Source organism: Oncorhynchus mykiss, chromosome 27 (genome assembly GCF_057628025.1).
Source record: "Oncorhynchus mykiss isolate SJ-2025 chromosome 27, ASM5762802v1, whole genome shotgun sequence".
NCBI classification, from domain to species: domain Eukaryota; kingdom Metazoa; phylum Chordata; class Actinopteri; order Salmoniformes; family Salmonidae; genus Oncorhynchus; species Oncorhynchus mykiss.
In genome coordinates this window covers 15,068,554-15,085,840 of record NC_143048.1, presented here as the reverse complement: position 1 = coordinate 15,085,840, position 17,287 = coordinate 15,068,554, and the positions used below count along the sequence as shown (strand labels likewise).

General features: G+C 43.6%; 2 protein-coding genes across 3 annotated transcripts in view; both read right to left on the bottom strand.

The window, feature by feature from the left end:
• Positions 1 to 13,144, bottom strand: part of LOC110507623 (PTB-containing, cubilin and LRP1-interacting protein) — a 51,138-nt gene extending 37,994 nt beyond the window's left edge. The window contains exon 1 of the mRNA XM_021587723.3: positions 12,705 to 13,144. Within this exon, the coding sequence (XP_021443398.1) occupies positions 12,705 to 12,734 (30 nt within the window). The 5' untranslated portion in view covers positions 12,735 to 13,144. The remainder of the gene's footprint in view (positions 1 to 12,704) is intronic.
• Positions 13,145 to 14,539: 1,395 nt separating this feature from the next.
• The window catches only part of LOC110507622 (delta and Notch-like epidermal growth factor-related receptor), a 68,137-nt gene continuing 65,389 nt past the window's right edge, over positions 14,540 to 17,287 (bottom strand). For both annotated transcript variants that reach the window (XM_036965222.2, XM_090224524.1), the window contains exons 10-13: positions 17,089 to 17,202; positions 16,755 to 16,886; positions 16,400 to 16,646; positions 14,540 to 15,841 (exon numbers count right to left, since the gene is read on the bottom strand). In XM_036965222.2, the coding sequence (XP_036821117.1) occupies positions 15,730 to 15,841; positions 16,400 to 16,646; positions 16,755 to 16,886; positions 17,089 to 17,202 (605 nt within the window). In that variant the 3' untranslated portion in view covers positions 14,540 to 15,729. The remainder of the gene's footprint in view (positions 15,842 to 16,399; positions 16,647 to 16,754; positions 16,887 to 17,088; positions 17,203 to 17,287) is intronic.

Here is a 17,287-nt window from a genome sequence, read left to right as displayed (position 1 = left end):
TTACAAGCGCACAACAAACGAGAGACCGGAGCCTTGTGAGTCACTCACTGTTGAGCAGCATGTGCCAGGTGATCGAGTTAAATTATGGAATTCACAACTAAATGTTTGTTTAGCTTCTTGCTAAATCAAGCTTTGCTTGGTAACAAGACCCTTGCTGTTTAAAATTAGTTTTGTGCGTGCAGCAAACTGTGAGTAGCATTTTTGCAGACAACTTCTATAACTTTATGAGCTGGGATGTCTGTCGTGCAAATAGTTTAGGTCAGAGACTATAAAATGTTCGCAATGCGCTCGTTAGCATTTAGTTAGCATTCTCTTTGGGATTTTACATGTACTTGTTAGCGTTGCTAAGCTTCTGATCTCAGATGCTCAGTGGGGTTTTAAAATAGAGGCCCTTCTGTTCAGTGCCGGTATTATTATTTTTTTAAGGGGTGGATCAGCTTTAATATTGCGGAAAGAATGTTGCTTCCATCAATGTAATTGTCTGCATAATTTCCAATCCCCAATTTTTGGGGGGAGTAAATATATATATCCATACACGCACGCATGCATACATACATATACACATATATACATACACATACCTATAGAGACATACACACTTTTTTTAAGAATATACCTTTATTATTATTCCCCGCAAACCCTACCGCCGATCCCCCAATTGGAGAAAACACTTCGGCTTTTACCTTCAATTTATACATCTTATTAACATTTTACAGACACAGTCTATTTTACAATAGTTATTTTTTGTTTGTTTCTAGTCCTTCCTCTATTTCTGATGTCCATCCAGTTTGAGTTATATTTGTAACTGTGCTATTTCACAAAAGTTCTGAACCTATATATATTTGCCGGTATTACCGAACATCCCAGGATGTTATATGGTCGGTATGAAGGTCAATCTGGATGCTGCCCAAGCCTAGTCATACATACATACTGCACATACCACCTCATTCAACACACAAACTGACTGATGTACACCATTGCAAACACTAGTCTGTAACGTCCACATCAGTGGAGGCTGCTGAGGGGAGGACGGCTCATAATAATGGCTGGAATGGAGCAAATTGAATGGTATCAAACCATGTCTTTGATGTATTTGATACCATTCCACCTATTCCACTCCAGCCATTACCACAAGCCCATCCTCCCCAAATAATGTGCCACCAACCTCCTGTGATCCACATATACAGTGCATTCAGAAAGTGTTCAGACCCCTTGGCATCTTCCACATTTTGCTACATTACAGCCTTATTATTCCTCATCAATCTACATGATATATCCGATAACGACAAAGCAAAAAAAAAGGTTATTAGAAATGTTTGTAAATGTATTACAAATTAAAAACTGAAATACCTTATTTACAGTTCAGGTGCATCCTGTTAACATTGATCATCCTTGAGATGTTTCTACAACTTGATTGGAGTCCACCTGTGGTAAATTCAAATGATTGGACATGATTTGGAAAGGCACACACCTGTTTATATAAGGTCCCACAGTTGACAGTGCATGTCAGAGAACATCTCAAGCCATGAGGTTGAAGGAATTGTCCGTAGAATTGTCCGAGACAGGATTATGTAGAGGTACAGATCTGGGGAAGGGTACCAAAAAATGTCTGAAGCATTGATGGTCCCCAAGAACACAGTGACCTTCATCATTCTTAAATGGAAGAAGCTTCGAACCAAGGCTCTTCCTAGAAATGGCCGCCCGGCCAAACTGAGCAATCAGGGTGGACGGGCAGTGGTCAGGGAGGTGACCAAGAACCCGAGCTCCAGAGTTCCTCTGTGGAGATGGGAGAACCTTCCAGAAGGACAACCATCTCTTTAGCACTCCACCAATCAGGCCTTTCTGGTAGAGTGGGCAGACAGAAGCCACTCCTCAGTAAAAGGCACATGACAACCCGCTTGGATTTTTGCCAAAAGCCACCTAAAGAACTCAGACCATGAGAAAAAAAGACTCTCTGGTCTGATGAAACCAAGATTGAACTCTTTGGCCTGAATGCCAAGTGTCACGTCTGGAGGAAACCTGGCACCATCCCTACGGTGAAGCATGGTGGTGGCAGTATCATGCTGTGGGGCTGTTATTCAGTGGCAGGGACTGGGAGACTAGTCAGGTTTTTGATGATCCTTGATGAAAACCTGCTCCAGAGCGCTCAGGACCTCAAACTGGGGCGAAGGTTCACCTTCCAACAGGACAACGACCCTAAGCACACAGTCAAGACAATGCAGGAGCGACTTCGGGACAGGTCTCTGAATGTCCTCGAGTGGCCCATCCAGAGCCCGGACTTGAACCCGATTGAACATCTCTGGAGAGACCTGAAAATAGCTGTGCAGCAACGCTCCCCTTCCAACCTGACAGAGCTTGAGAGGATCTGCAGAGAAGAATGGTAGAAACTCCCCAAATACAGGTGTGCCAAGCTTGTAGCATTATACCCAAGGACACGAGGCTGTAATCACTTTGTTCTGGTGCTTTAACAGAGTACTGAGTAAAGGGTCTGAATACTTACGTAAAATGTTTTTAGATTTATATATATATATATATAAAAACACTCTAATATTTATATATATATATATATATATATATATATATATATATATATATATATAGTTGAAGTCAGTTTACATACACCTTAGCCAAATACATTTAAACTCAGTTTGTCACAATTCCTGACATTTAATCATATTAAAAGTTCCCTGTCTTAGGTCATTTAGGATCACCACTTTATTTTAACAATGTGAAATGTCAGAATAATAGTAGAGAGAATTATTTATTTCAGCTTTTATTTATTTCATCACATTCGCAGTGGGTCAGCAGTTTACATACACTCAATAGGTATTTGGTAGCATTGCCTTTAAATTGTTTAAACTTGGGTCAACAGTCTCGGGTAGCCTTCCACAAGCTTCCCACAATAAGCTGGGTGAATTTTGGCCCATTCCTCCTGACAGCTGATGTAACCGAGTCAGGTTTGTAGGCCTCCTTGCTAGCACATGCTTTTTCAGTTCTGCCAACAAATTTTCTATAGGATTGAGGTCAGGGCTTTGTGATGACCACTCCAATACCTTGACTTTGTTGTCCTTAAACCATTTTGCCACAACTTTGGAAGTATGATTGGGGTCATTGTCCATTTGGAAGACCCATTTGTGACCAAGCTTTCATTCCTGACTAATGTCTTGAGATGTTGCTGTAATATATCGACATCATTTTCCTTCTTCATAATGCCATGTATTTAGTGAAGGGCATCAGTCCCTCCTGCAGCAAAGCACCCCTACAATATGATGCTGCCACACCCGTGCTTCACAGTTGGGATGGTGTTCTTCGGCTTGCAAGCCTCCCCCTTTTTCCTCCAAACATAACGATGGTCATTATGGCCAAACAGTTCTATTTTTGTTTCATCAGACCAGAGGACATTTCTCCAAAATGTACGATCTTTGTCCCCATGTGTAGTTGCAAACCGTAGTCTGGCTTTTCGTTTTACTGTGGATATAGATACCTTTGTACCTGTTTCCTCTAGCATCTTCACAAGGTCCTTTGCTGTTGTTCTGGGATTGACTTGCACTTTTCGCACCAAAGTACATTCATCTCTAGGAGACAGAACGTGTCCGATTTCCGATTTCATCTCTAGGAGACATCTCTAGGAGACAGAACGTGTCCGATTTCCGATTTCAACTGTATGTATATATATATAAACTTTAAAGAAAAAGTAACATCCTCTCACTGTCAACTGTGTTTATTTTGTAAATATTTGTATGACCATAACAAGATTCAACAAATGAACAAGTTCCACAGACATATGACCAACAGAAATAGAATAATGTGTCCCTGAACAAAGAGGGGAGTCAAAATCAACAGTAACAGTCTGTATCTGGTGTGACCACCAGCTGCATTAAGTACTGCAGTGCATCTCCTCCTCATGGACCACACCAGATTTGCCAGTTCTTGCTGTGAGATGTTACACCACTCTCCCACCAAGGCACTTGCAGGTTCCCGGACATTTTGGGGGGAATGGCCGTAGCCCTCACCCTCCGATCCAACAGGTCCCAGGCGTGCTCAATGGGATTGAGATCCGGGCTCTTCGCTGGCAATGGCAGAACACTGACATTCCTGTCTTGCAGGAAATCACGCACAGAACGAGCCGTATGGCTGGTGGCATTGTCATGCTGGAGGGTCATGTCAGGATGAGCCTGCAGGAAGGGTACTACATGAGGAAGGAGGATGCCTTCCTTGTAACGCACAGCGTTGAGATTGCCTGCAATGACAACAAGCCCAGTCCGATGATGCTGGGACACACCGCCCCAGACCATGATGGACCCTCCACCTCCAAATCGATCCCGCTCCAGAGTTCAGGCCTCGGTGTAACGCTCATTCCTTTCATGGATAAAAGTGAATCCGACCATCTCTGGTGAGACAAAACCGCGACTCGTCAGTGAAGAGCACTTTTTGTCCAGCGACGGTGGATTTGTGCCCATAGGCGATGTTGTTGCCGGTGATGTCTGGTGAGGACCTGCCTTACAACAGGCCTACAAGCCCTCAGTCCAACCTCTCTCAGCCTATTGCGGACAGTCTGAGCACTGATGGAGGGATTGTGCGTTCCTGGTGTAATTTGGGCAGTTGTTGTTGCCATCCTGTACTTGTCCCGCAGGTGTTATGTTCGGATGTACCGATCCTGTGCAGGTGTTGTTACATGTGGTCTGCCACTGCGAGGACGATCAGCTGTCCGTCCTGTCTCCCTGTAGCGCTGTCTTAGGTGTCTCAAATACTTAGGATACTAAAGGGGCCTTTCTTTCTACTGACTCTGAAAAAAAAAAGATGCCCAGGGTCCCTGCTCATCTACGTGAACGAATGTGGCCAGGGCAATACATTGTAATGTCCGTACTGGACATTCCACAGGTGCATGTTCATTAATTGTTTTTGGTTCATTGAACAAGCATTGGAAACAGTGTTGAAACCCTTTACAATGAAGATCTGTGAAGTTATTTGGATTTTTACGAATTATCTTTGAAAGACAGGGTCATGAAAAAGGGACGTTTCTTTTTTTGCAGAGTTTACATATAAATTTGCAAACATTTCTAATAACCTGTTTTTGTTTTGATATTATGGGGTATTGTGTGTAGATAAGGATTTTTTTGTAATATACATTTTATAATAAGGCTGTAACGTAACAAAAAGTGGAAAAAGTCAAGGGGTCTGAATACTTTCCGAATGTACTGTAGCATTTAATGGAACTGAACCCAAAACTTTCCACTAGACGCACACACGAAGAGTCACAGACACACACACACACACACATAGACACACACCCAGTCTGAAGATGAAAGAACAGTGTGGAGCACACGAACAGATATTTGAGAGCTGGGCTGGTGTATGTTGGCGTTAGGGCGAGACAGTAGGCCATCTCAGCTTGGTCTCAGACTGTTATCAGACCATCTCTCTCTCTCTCATTCTGGCTGGCTGGCCAGACACTCACATAAACCAACATCAGCCTTGGCCCCTCAACTCACTACGACACACACACACACACACACACATTTACTCCATCTGCAGCCTGACCAAGGCATTAAAAACACAGCTAGAGCAGCGGAGGACAGGTAGTCAGGAAGCCACCCACGCCCATCCAGTGGTTAGCTCCCAAACCACAAGTGGAACCCCTCTCCCCTAGCATGGTATGAGCCAGCCGTATCACCCTGGACCTGTCAGACTGTGTTAACGGCCTCCGCCTCTGATCCTGGACCAGTTTATGAGTGGAACCACCACGTTTCACAAGCATCTGAGAGGGCTAAATCCAGAGAGGACTGTGGGAGGTCCTGCGCCATGATTGGTGGCTTGATTCTGTGGAAGGTGGGCTGTCGTCACTCTAATTGGTGGGTCAATGGTGTTGTGGGAGGTGGACATTGACAGAAGCCAACCACAGACCCCATCCGGCTGGCCGTAAAAACATTGTCAACTCTCTGACGTAAATAACCACAGTTAACCTGCCCCCGCATATACAATGATACAGTAAAAACAACACATTAACTACCCTGACAGAGAGACACAATACGCATGCTATATTCACAGTGTTCAATACAATAAATAAACCACGACACCTATAAAACAACAGTTAAACAGTCGATTGGAAATGGGCTGTGGTAGTGTCGTGGTATAATTTGGGTAACAACCCATTGGTCCCTTTAACTTAAATGTATTCTCCACAAATGCAGTGTGGTGAACTGATGATGCCTTTGCTTTTGGCTTCAGAAAAGAGACCAAGGCCTTAAGGCAGGAATAGTGTCAGCCTTTGTCCATAGATACAGTGCCCCCTGTAATTATTTTTTCATCTTTTGGCTCTATACTTGAAATCAAACAATGACTATGAAGTTAAAAGGCAGACTGTCAGTTTTAATTTGAGGGTATTTTCGTCCATATCGGATGAACTGTTTAGAAATGACTACATCAAGCTTGTAACTCTATAAATTAGTTGGATGCAATAGCTATTTGTTTTGGTTGTGTTTCAGATTATTTTGTGCCCAATAGAAATGAATAGTAAATAATGTATTGTGTCATTTTGGAGTCACTTTATTGTAAATAAGAATAGAATATGTTTGTAAAAACTTCTATATGAATGTGGATGCTACCATGATTACGGATAATCCTGAACGAATCGTGAATAATGATGAGTGAGAAAGTTACAGATGCACCAATACTGTATTATACACCCCCCCCCCCCTCCCCCCACCCCCCCCAACAAAAAAAAATGCTAACCTCCATGTTATTGTAATGGTGAGAGGTTAGCATGTCTTGGGGGTATGCTATTGTGCGTTTGTAACTTTTTCACTATGTCATTATTCATGATTCATTTCAGGATTATCCGTGATCCTGGTATGTACAAAAACTTCTGTAATTTCTAAACAATTCACCTGATATGGATGATAATACCCTCAAATTAAAGCTGACAGTCTGCACTTCAAATCCAAAGTTTTGGAGTATAGAGCCACTGTACCAATAATTATGGAAGGCACTGTTGTTGAATCCACACAGCTTGTTTTTCTCACAACTTCCTCCTTCCAGCAGAGCAAAGGCCTGACCAACCCAACCCTGACCACAGGAGCCCCAAACAGACAGACCTAGTGATGCTTCTGACCATGAGTGACCTCAAACAGGCCCGGAAGCTGAACACATTTCTGCACTGTCAGGATCCAGACATTATGTCTGTTCAGCCAATTTCCCATGTCAAATAAAATGGGAATGTAGTCAATGTACAAAATGAGAACTATGAAAGCACAGTGAGAGGTGCTGAGTAAGAGGAACGTATGTATATACATTGGGAGATGGTTGTGAGCAAAGTGTGTGTGTGTGTGTGTGTGTGTGTGTGTGTGTGTGTGTGTGTGTGTGTGTGTGTGTGTGTGTGTGTGTGTGTGTGTGTGTGTGTATGTGTGCGTGAGCACAGATCGGCACAGCAAACATTGTGAAATCATTTGAAAATCGCTGAGCGATACCAGTGAGAGAGGGGGCTCTTGAAACTGATTCTTCAGGGGGATGTGTTAGGAGAGGAATGGGGGGACGGGGGAAGAGAAGAGGAAGTAGACAATGATGCATGATACATCCTATGTTGCAACACAGAAGTCTAACATTGGACAAAAATATGTCTTAATATGGGACATTTAAAGCTGTTGGTACCACGGTGGCCATTTTGTTGACACAAACACAATGTCATGTTGTTTATGTTTCATCATCCCTCTCTCCATCTGACACATACAGCAGATTCTTTCAGCAGAAACTGCTGCTCCAGTTTCAACTGTTCTGCCTTATTATTATTCGACCATGCTGGTCATTTATGAACATTTGAACATCTTGACCATGTTTTGTTATAATCTCCACCCGGCACAGCCAGAAGAGGACTGGCCACCCCACATAGCCTGGTTCCTCTCTAGGTTTCTTCCTAGGTTTTAGCCTTTCTAGGGAGTTTTTCCTAGCCACCGTGCTTCTACACCTGCATTGCTTGCTGTTTGGGGTTTTAGGCTGGGTTTCTGTACAGCACTTTGAGATATCAGCTGATGTACGAAGGGCTATATAAATAAATTTGATTTGATTTTGATTTGATTTGATTCTTAATACCAGCCTGAAAAGGTGTCTGCTCTAACATTGGCCCATATCTCTTCTTCCTGTAGCAAGACACTGCACGTTACCATGGCATTAGAAGTGAGAAGAAAGAAAACGAAGGAGGATACCATGGTAATGACGAGCAAAACATTCAAATACAACATTCTCGGATGTATAGGATACATGACAAACGGGCTATAGCGACTGATCAGTGCAGCAGCGAGCCATCGAGCATCACCATGGCAACAGTTCAGTGGTGAGTCGCTGAGAGAACCAGAAATGTCTGTCACTTTAATGGTGAGAAACTACTGTAACTACTGCCTCCTTTTTTACCAGAACATTCATTCTTACTGGGTCTATTAATATCATTCAGATACAGAACTAAACGACAACTAAGCATCGTTAGGGGCACAGGGTCACATGACAAGGGGCATTAGTGCGCATGCAGCTAGGCAGCGAGCTGGAACAGCCCCATTACCATGTGATAAATGGCTCTCCCTCAGAACCATACGTCATCTCAGTACTTTCCCTGGGGACATGATTGATCACAGGGCCGAGGTATGGAGAGCTGAGGCCCGCCACTCGATGCTCGGTAAGCTGGGACAGGCTCCATCTGTCAACCCAGCATATGGAGTATGGAGATCAGCACCAGAACACATGCAGGCCAGGCCACGTTGTTAGTACCACTAGGTTTTAATGAACAGATCAGGGGATGCCAGACTGAATCTGAAAACCAACCTAAGCCTCCAAAAATATTTTTGAGACATGCTTAAATAGGCACTTTGGTCACATTACGCCAATATTTTGTGACCAAAAGATGAAGGGGGTTAGCACTTGGGAGGCCCCTATGAAAATGAATGATTGATTTTAACAGTCTGTACATTCACGAAGACAAACATAATTGTGCAGAAGTAGAGGTTATGTGTATAGGTCCTTATGGACATCAGAACATGTGATGGGAATAAATTGGTCCTTTCTGGTCTGGTGGCTGGTGTAAGGTGTAATTACTCAATAATTACAATGTAATAAACCTCTTAGTGTAGTAGTATTTCACGGTGTGCAGTTGTAAAATATGTAGATAGCATCGCTTAAAACTATTTACCCAAGTTTACTATGAGATTCAATCATCTTGATGCCTGGGCAAGCACTGTGAGAGGGATTGTGCAAGTTCATTTGGCAAAGTAGTCGACCCGACATCTGGATAGCATTACAGGAAACGTGAAGCCAGCCTCAATGAACGGCTTGCCCCGCGCCCCTGGATATCAAAATACGTGTCATTAACAATTTTTCACCACTTCCAAACAGGTCAGAGAATCCGTGTTAATTACTTTAACTGTAGGCTAAGTGATTAATGACACCTTGGTTTGCTGTAATTTCATTGTGGCTATGTGAGACTATGGTGCAGAGTCCCCCGACTTGCGGCCTGCGGGCTGAACATGGCCTGCGGGTGATTTATTTATTTGGCCCCCCAAGTTCTGAACCCCCCCCCCCCCCCTCCTCAAAAAAGTGTTTTTAATTTAGTATTTTTATTGTTGGACATAAAAGCCTGTAAAAACACCACCAAATCAGGTCCAAGTGATTTTAACTTGGGGAATCTGTTCCAAAGTATTCTCACGCATAAAGGCAGTGGTGTAAAATACTTAAGTAAAAATACTTTAAAGTACTACTTAAGTCGTTTTGGGGGGTATCTGTACTTTACTTTACTATTTATATTTTTGACAACTTTTACTTTACTACATTCCTAAAGAAAATAATGTACTTTTTACTCCATACATTTTACCTGACAACCAAAAGTGCTTGTTACATTTTAAATGCTTAGCAGGACAGGAAAATTGTCCAATTCACAGACTTATCAAGAGAACATCCCTGGTCATCCCTACTGCCTCTGATCTGGCGGACTCACTTGGAATTGTACCTCTGCTATCTGTAAATTATGTCTGAGTGTTGGACTGTGTCCCTGGCTATCTGTAAATTATGTCTGAGTGTTGGAATGTGTCCCTGGCTATCTGTAAATGATGTCTGAGTGTTGGAGTGTGTCCCTGGCTATGTGTAAATGATGTCTGAGTGTTGGAGTGTACCGCTGGCTATCTGTAAATGATGTCTGAGTTTTGGAGTGTACCCCTGGCTATCTGTAAATGATGTCTGAGTGTTGGAGTGTACCCCAGGCTATCTGTAAATGATGTCTCAGTGTTGGAGTGTTCCCCTGGCTATCTGTAAATTATGTCTCAGTGTTGGAGTGTACTGCTGGCTATCTGTAAATGATGTCTCAGTGTTGGAGTGTTCCCCTCGCTATCTGTAAAAATGTCTCAGTGTTGGAGTGTACCGCTGGCTATCTGTAAATGATGTCTGAGTGTTGGAGTGTACCCCTGGCTATCTGTAAATTATGTCTCAGTGTTGGAGTGTTCCCCTGGCTATCTGTAAATTATGTCTCAGTGTTGGAGTGTACCCCTGGCTATCTGTAAATTATGTCTCAGTGTTGGAGTGTTCCCCTGGCTATCTGTAAATGATGTCTCAGTGTTGGAGTGTACCCCTGGCTATCTGTAAATGATGTCTCAGTGTTGGAGTGTTCCCCTGGCTGTCTGTAAATGATGTCTCAGGGTTGGAGTGTACTCCTGGCTGTCTGTAAATGATGTCTCAGTGTTGGAGTGTACCCCTGGCTATCTGTAAATGATGTCTCAGTGTTGGATTGTTCCCCTGGCTATCTGTAAATGATGTCTGAGTGTTGGAGTTTACCCCTGGCTATCTGTAAATGATGTCTGAGTGTTGGAGTGTTCCCCTGGCTATCTGTAAATGATGTCTCAGTGTTGGAGTGTACCCCTGGCTATCTGTAAATGATGTCTCAGTGTTGGAGTGTTCCCCTGGCTATCTGTAAATGATGTCTCAGTGTTGGAGTGTTCCCCTGGCTATCTGTAAATGATGTCTCAGTGTTGGAGTGTTCCCCTGGCTGTCTGTAAATTATGTCTCAGTGTTGGAGTGTACTCCTGGCTGTCTGTAAATGATGTCTCAGTGTTGGAGTGTTCCCTTGGCTATCTGTAAATGATGTCTCAGTGTTGGAGTGTTCCCCTGGCTATCTGTAAATTATGTCTCAGTGTTGGAGTGTACCGCTGGCTATCTGTAAATGATGTCTCAGTGTTGGAGTGTACCGCTGGCTATCTGTAAATGATGTCTCAGTGTTGGAGTGTTCCCCTGGCTGTCTGTAAATGATGTCTCAGTGTTGGAGTGTACCGCTGGCTATCTGTAAATGATGTCTCAGTGTTGGAGTGTTCCCCTGGCTATCTGTAAATGATGTCTCAGTGTTGGAGTGTTCCCCTGGCTGTCTGTAAATGATGTCTCAGTGTTGGAGTGTACTCCTGGCTGTCTGTAAATGATGTCTCAGTGTTGGAGTGTTCCCTTGGCTATCTGTAAATGATGTCTCAGTGTTGGAGTGTTCCCCTGGCTATCTGTAAATTATGTCTCAGTGTTGGAGTGTACCGCTGGCTATCTGTAAATGATGTCTCAGTGTTGGAGTGTACCGCTGGCTATCTGTAAATGATGTCTCAGTGTTGGAGTGTTCCCCTGGCTGTCTGTAAATGATGTCTCAGTGTTGGAGTGTACCGCTGGCTATCTGTAAATGATGTCTCAGTGTTGGAGTGTTCCCCTGGCTATCTGTAAATGATGTCTGAGTGTTGGAGTGTTCCCCTGGCTATCTGTAAATGATGTCTCAGTGTTGGAGTGTTCCCCTGGCTAAAAAAACAAGAACTTTATGTAAGGAATTTGAAATTATTCATACTTTTAATTTGACTTTTGATACTTATGTATATTTTAACAGTGCCATTTACTTTAAAACAAAATACTTTTATACTTTTACTCAAGCAGTATTTTGCTGCTCAAGTTTTCTATGAAGGTATATTTACTTTTACTCAAGTATGACAGTTGGGTACTTTTTACACCCCTGTATAATAGAGATATATGTCATCGTATATACAAATGTAAGCAAGTTTTGAAATGATGTTTCAGTCAAATATTAGATCTGTTTGGGCTTCTTGCAGTCAATTTGCAGTCTACAAATGATTTGTAATTATGTTCTGGCACCCTGACCAGCTCAAGGTGATCCCTGCTATAGGATGTTCCATGACCTCTGCAACATTACTCAAACTAAAAAACAGCTTGACAGACATTGGGTCCAGCAAGTAGATGTTACACAATATAGCAAATTCTCGGAATGGTTTATCATGATGAAAAACAGAAGGCCAGGTGTCTGATAAACATATATCTTACACTGTAACCTAGGCATGTATGAATGTATGAACGCGACACAACGTAGCCTAGATCTAGTTGGGTAATGGGGTTACTCGGGAGAGGGAAGAGGCAACACGAAAGGGAGAGAGTATTTGAATTAAGCTAAACGAGCCCACCATCGCGCAGGCGGCCACCTGCGTAATAAAACAATAATGTGTGCAATGATAGGACTGAAACACACAAACCTTCCAGGAAAGCCTTTGTGTTTTGCATCTGAGCAAAAAAACACAAACAAAAAAACACATCAAAGCACAGACACCAGGTTAATATGCACGATGGTTTTTCATACCGTTAAAAATCAGACAGACAAACATCCCATAAATATGCGCTGGTCAGGAATACTAATCCAACCATACCTGCAATCGCTCTGTCGCTGGCTGCCACATTTTAGTAGAATCAAAGGTTTCCGTAACTACTGCTGCTGGTTATTCTCTATGTAGTCCAGCTCACATCTGCTTGTTCTCGGCGCTTGCTTCTCCTCTTCTGCAATCTGGAGAAAACAGACAGTGAATTCCAATGGAGCTTGATGAAGCTTTCGCCTGCGAGCAGTTCCCGAAACTGGTCTGCAAGGGGCGGTAGCGACAGCCGCAAGGAAGGGCAGGACAGGGGGCCAGAGAACCCTTTTTTACAGACATACAAACTTTCCTGCTTGAATGTCGCAAAATAATTAAATTGACTGAATATGAAAGGCTCACATAAAAATATTGCCATTATTTCAAGCAATTTTGGTCGGTGTTGCTTGGTTTACTAATTGCTATGTGGCATTATGGTTTGCCCAAATGGTCATGGTTTTGATGGTTGATGGCGCACTTCTAAAAACCCTGTTTTAACAGACACATTCCAGCCTTCTGGCTCCAGTGAAGTGGCTCCGTCAGAACTGGCCATGACTCAGTTTATAGGAGTTGTGCTTACCAATGGACCCCTACGAAGGCCAAACAGTTCCCCGTGACCCTGGAGGTCATGGAAAGGGGAAAAGAGGTAGAGGTCAACAAAGGCTCCCCACTCGGACTTCAGTGTAGGGTGAACCTCATCAATAACCACTGGCTCCTCTAAGCTCCACAAAGTGTGTGTGTATGTATGTGTCTGTCTGTCTGTCTGTCTGTGTGTGTGTGTGTGTGAATGCGTGTGGCTCTGTGTGTTTGTGTGTCCATGCGTGAATACGTGTGTGTGTGTGTGTGTAGGCGCAGTGAGTGACGAGATGACGCCACAGCCAGCCTGTATTTACAGATGTTTACTCTGGGAACATCTGGATTAAGCAGGAGGTCACCAAGGCCGCACACAGGGCTAACAACACTCCTTATATGGGTATTTCCCACTGCTGACATGTTGTCTGGGGCAACTGGGCATGGAGAGACTGTCTATTGGTGGAAACATGTTGCCCATTTTCCTATGGTAGTGGGTACTGCATCTATGGACACTCCTCATTCTGGCCAGTGTTGTTGAGTTCCTATAGTGTCCCTGTATTTAGCATGTCTTTTGGTGGATTGATGCTAGATAACACCAGTACTTACAAAACTTGAGTTTTTCCTTCATTTGTTAAGATTGATTAGGTTCTCAGGAGTTGTGAAATGCGCAATATTGATATGATACAAATTTGATTTGGTTTTCAAAGCACTAGTTTAGTCCAAAAATAGTACTTAGTCTTGTGCTTTGGAGGTTATCCAAGCCCACTTCTCATGTCAAGTCGTGATAAATCACCTTTGCGACTTCAGTATTATTTTCCCATTTCAAGAGTATTGAGATCTAATTGCTGAGGTTTTGGTCACAATACTCAAGAGATGCTGCTGGAGTTGGACAGAAGAAACACTGATTCCATTCCAAGGTTAGCTGTCCATTAGAGTCCAGAAGGCAGACAGAAGAAAGGGAGGCCCGTGACAACATGGAGAACAATGACGACTGAAGGCTGAACTCCAGCAACACCAGTAGAGCTGGAGCACAGTGGAGAAGACGGCCAAAGACCACAGGAAGTGAAGATCCTTTGTTGCTGCCAAATGCTCCAGTCGGCGTGACGGGATGAGTGAGTCAATGAGGTTATACATATTAAATTAATGTTTATACACGTGTATTACAATGACCAAGTCTTGTCATAGTACATTTCCATTGAGTCAACAGAACCCTGTGAGTCAAATGTTTTCCTAGACACAAATAGACCTCTGGTGTCATAATAAGAACAAACGAGACACCAGCTGGGTTTGTGTTCACTTCAACCTTTATTGTTACATCATTGAACATAGATAATATTCATGTGGTTCTTCTCTTTAAAAAAAAGACGACCCTAGTAGGCAAAACATCAGTCAAGTGGAGTGCTCACTCGGTGCTCCGGGTGGGCGGAGATTTCTAAAGAACCAATGGAATGGTCTAAAATGTGCCGCCCATCCGGCGCCCCAAACGAATGCACCCAGGGGTTGACCCTGAGTGGAACAACACAACCGCACACAGACAGAGAGAGAGAGAGAGAGAGAGAGAGACACCTATACCTGGGACACAGAAGCACATATATTACTGGAGCAGACCCACCAGCTGACCCCCACCTGTCAATCATCCACTCAAGACCCGCTCACCCCACCTGTCAGTCATCCACTCAAGACCCGCCCACTGGCTACTCCGACCACTCCTGCAAAAAACACAATTATTACTCTTCCTTTATTTGTACAGAACTTGCATGTAAATAATAAAAACATGACAACCAATGTTTTTTTTAAATGCTGTTCTAAAGCTTCCCTCCATAGTGTACATCTCTTCTACCTCTACCCTGACGTTGTTTCCTGAAGGAAGTGACGATTTTGCCATAAACCTGGCAAAGACACAGTAAATCAACCACAATATACGGAGGGTTTCAAAATTATGCAGAAAACATTGAATCTACCCATGCACCAAGTAAGGCAACCTACTGTAGATTTTTTATATAGAAAGATATATCGTACTGCACTATGACAAGTGCACCTATTTCTACCACACCTGTAAGAACTCCTATCAACAGCCTCTGCTGAATCTACACTTTAAACTGAGCTCATGGGTCGGTGAGGGACATCAGGAACCACCCCCTCTAGGAACCCAATGGCATCCTGGGTAATGTAGTCACAGTCTACTGGAGAGAAGAAGCAACCAAGATGGCGGTATCACCCAACACCTACTAAAAAAGGTACGCTCTTATGCTACAGTAGCTTTATGGATATTCCAACACATTTCCCACATAACTATTGTTTGGGTTTTTTCTCCACTACATTTATTTTGTTCATTTTTATCTAAAGAAATACTAAATGGTTTGCATTAACTGAATTTGTGTGTTTTGGTGCACGGCCGAACATGTGTAGTTAGTTGTGTGTGTGAACAGGTGATGCGTGATACTGTGTGTGGGTGGGTGTGTTGCCGCTGTGTTTTCTACAAATCTTTTGTTTTGATCAGAGTGACCAGGGGCTTGTCGTCAGGGCTGTAGTCCTCGTAGGTGATGGGTGCAGCGTCGTACATTGCCGGCCGGGACTTCTTCCCAAATCTGAGAGAGGGGAAGAAAACACATATTTGGAACATCACTTCAGGTAGGACAGCTAGCTACATGCAAGACAGTTCCTAATGTTTCAAGTGTAGAGTTGCTGGGTAAAGAATTAAATACAGGTGACTGTAGGGTTATAAAGGAGATGTTGCATGTTACAAACAGAGTAATATAAACATGGTGTTGTAAGAGAGGCATTACACATTCACCCACAGTGTATTACAGGTGAGTATACCCTAGTGCTGGTAATCTTCCAAGATTAGCCTGAAATCTACCGGAATGAGCCTTTGTCTCATGTATGACATTGTTATTGAGTATTGCATTGTTGGGTTTTGAGTTTTCAAGAAAGGCATTTCACTGTACTTGTGCATGTGACATTAAAAACTTGAATGGACCTTAATCTCCCGGTTAACAGCAAAGCTAAAACAGGAGGTGTTTCTAATGTCTGAATCAATTTAATACATTAAATATTAACAATGTTGAGGCACTTGTATACTCATAGTAAGCAAGCCTAGTCTACCCTGAGGTGTGACTTGTTCAGAGAGCTTTGTGCCGTCTCACCTGGCGTGGCGGATGGAGGCGATGGCGTTGCTGAACTCGCTGTCGATGCTGCGGCAGTTGTAGAACTCCTGGTAGGCATGGCGAGATGAGCCCTGGTACTCGATGCGGCTGATGCGGCAGATGCCCACGATGAGGATGATGAGCATGAGGATGAAGGCGACGCACAGGGCGCCGATGATGATGTAGAGGGAGTGACGTGGCATGTTGGTCAGGGTGTCCTCGGGGTGGGTGGTCTTCCACTGCAAGTCTGAGAGAGAAACAGACAGACTTATGAATAACCTAAGAAAGGCATGTACATGTAATCATATTTCATCATTTACTCCCACAACAAGAGGATTCTGGGTAATGTACTTACGTATCTCACAGCTGGCCCCTACCCAGCCTGGGGGGCAGTGGCAGGTGTATGCATTTGATTGGTCGATGCAGGTTCCTCCGTGATGACAGGGATTGCTCTCACACTCGTTGATGTCAACCTCACAGTCCTCCCCTGAGATAACCAATAGTGGGCGGGGGGGAGTTATGTTTAACTGGAAAAGCAGGTACAGGTATACTTTGAGAGGGTTCAGAGGTGGAGCGCTCCCTAGTCAGAACAGCCTACTCCCACCTGTGTCCCCAAGGCCTACTATGATAGACTGGGTGACAGACGTGAACTCACACAAAACACACACACACAGAGTTGAAATGCTCACCAAGGTAACCAGGTGGGCAGACACAGGTGGCGTTAAAGCCCACACTCTCACAGTGTCCTCCGTTCTGACAGTGAGCCTTCAGACAAGGATCCCTGTAGATCTCACAGTGTCTGCCTGCACAGGGACACACACATATGACCCATTAATGACACACACAGTACTCTCTACAGACCTGGGTTCAAATACCTTTGGAAATTTT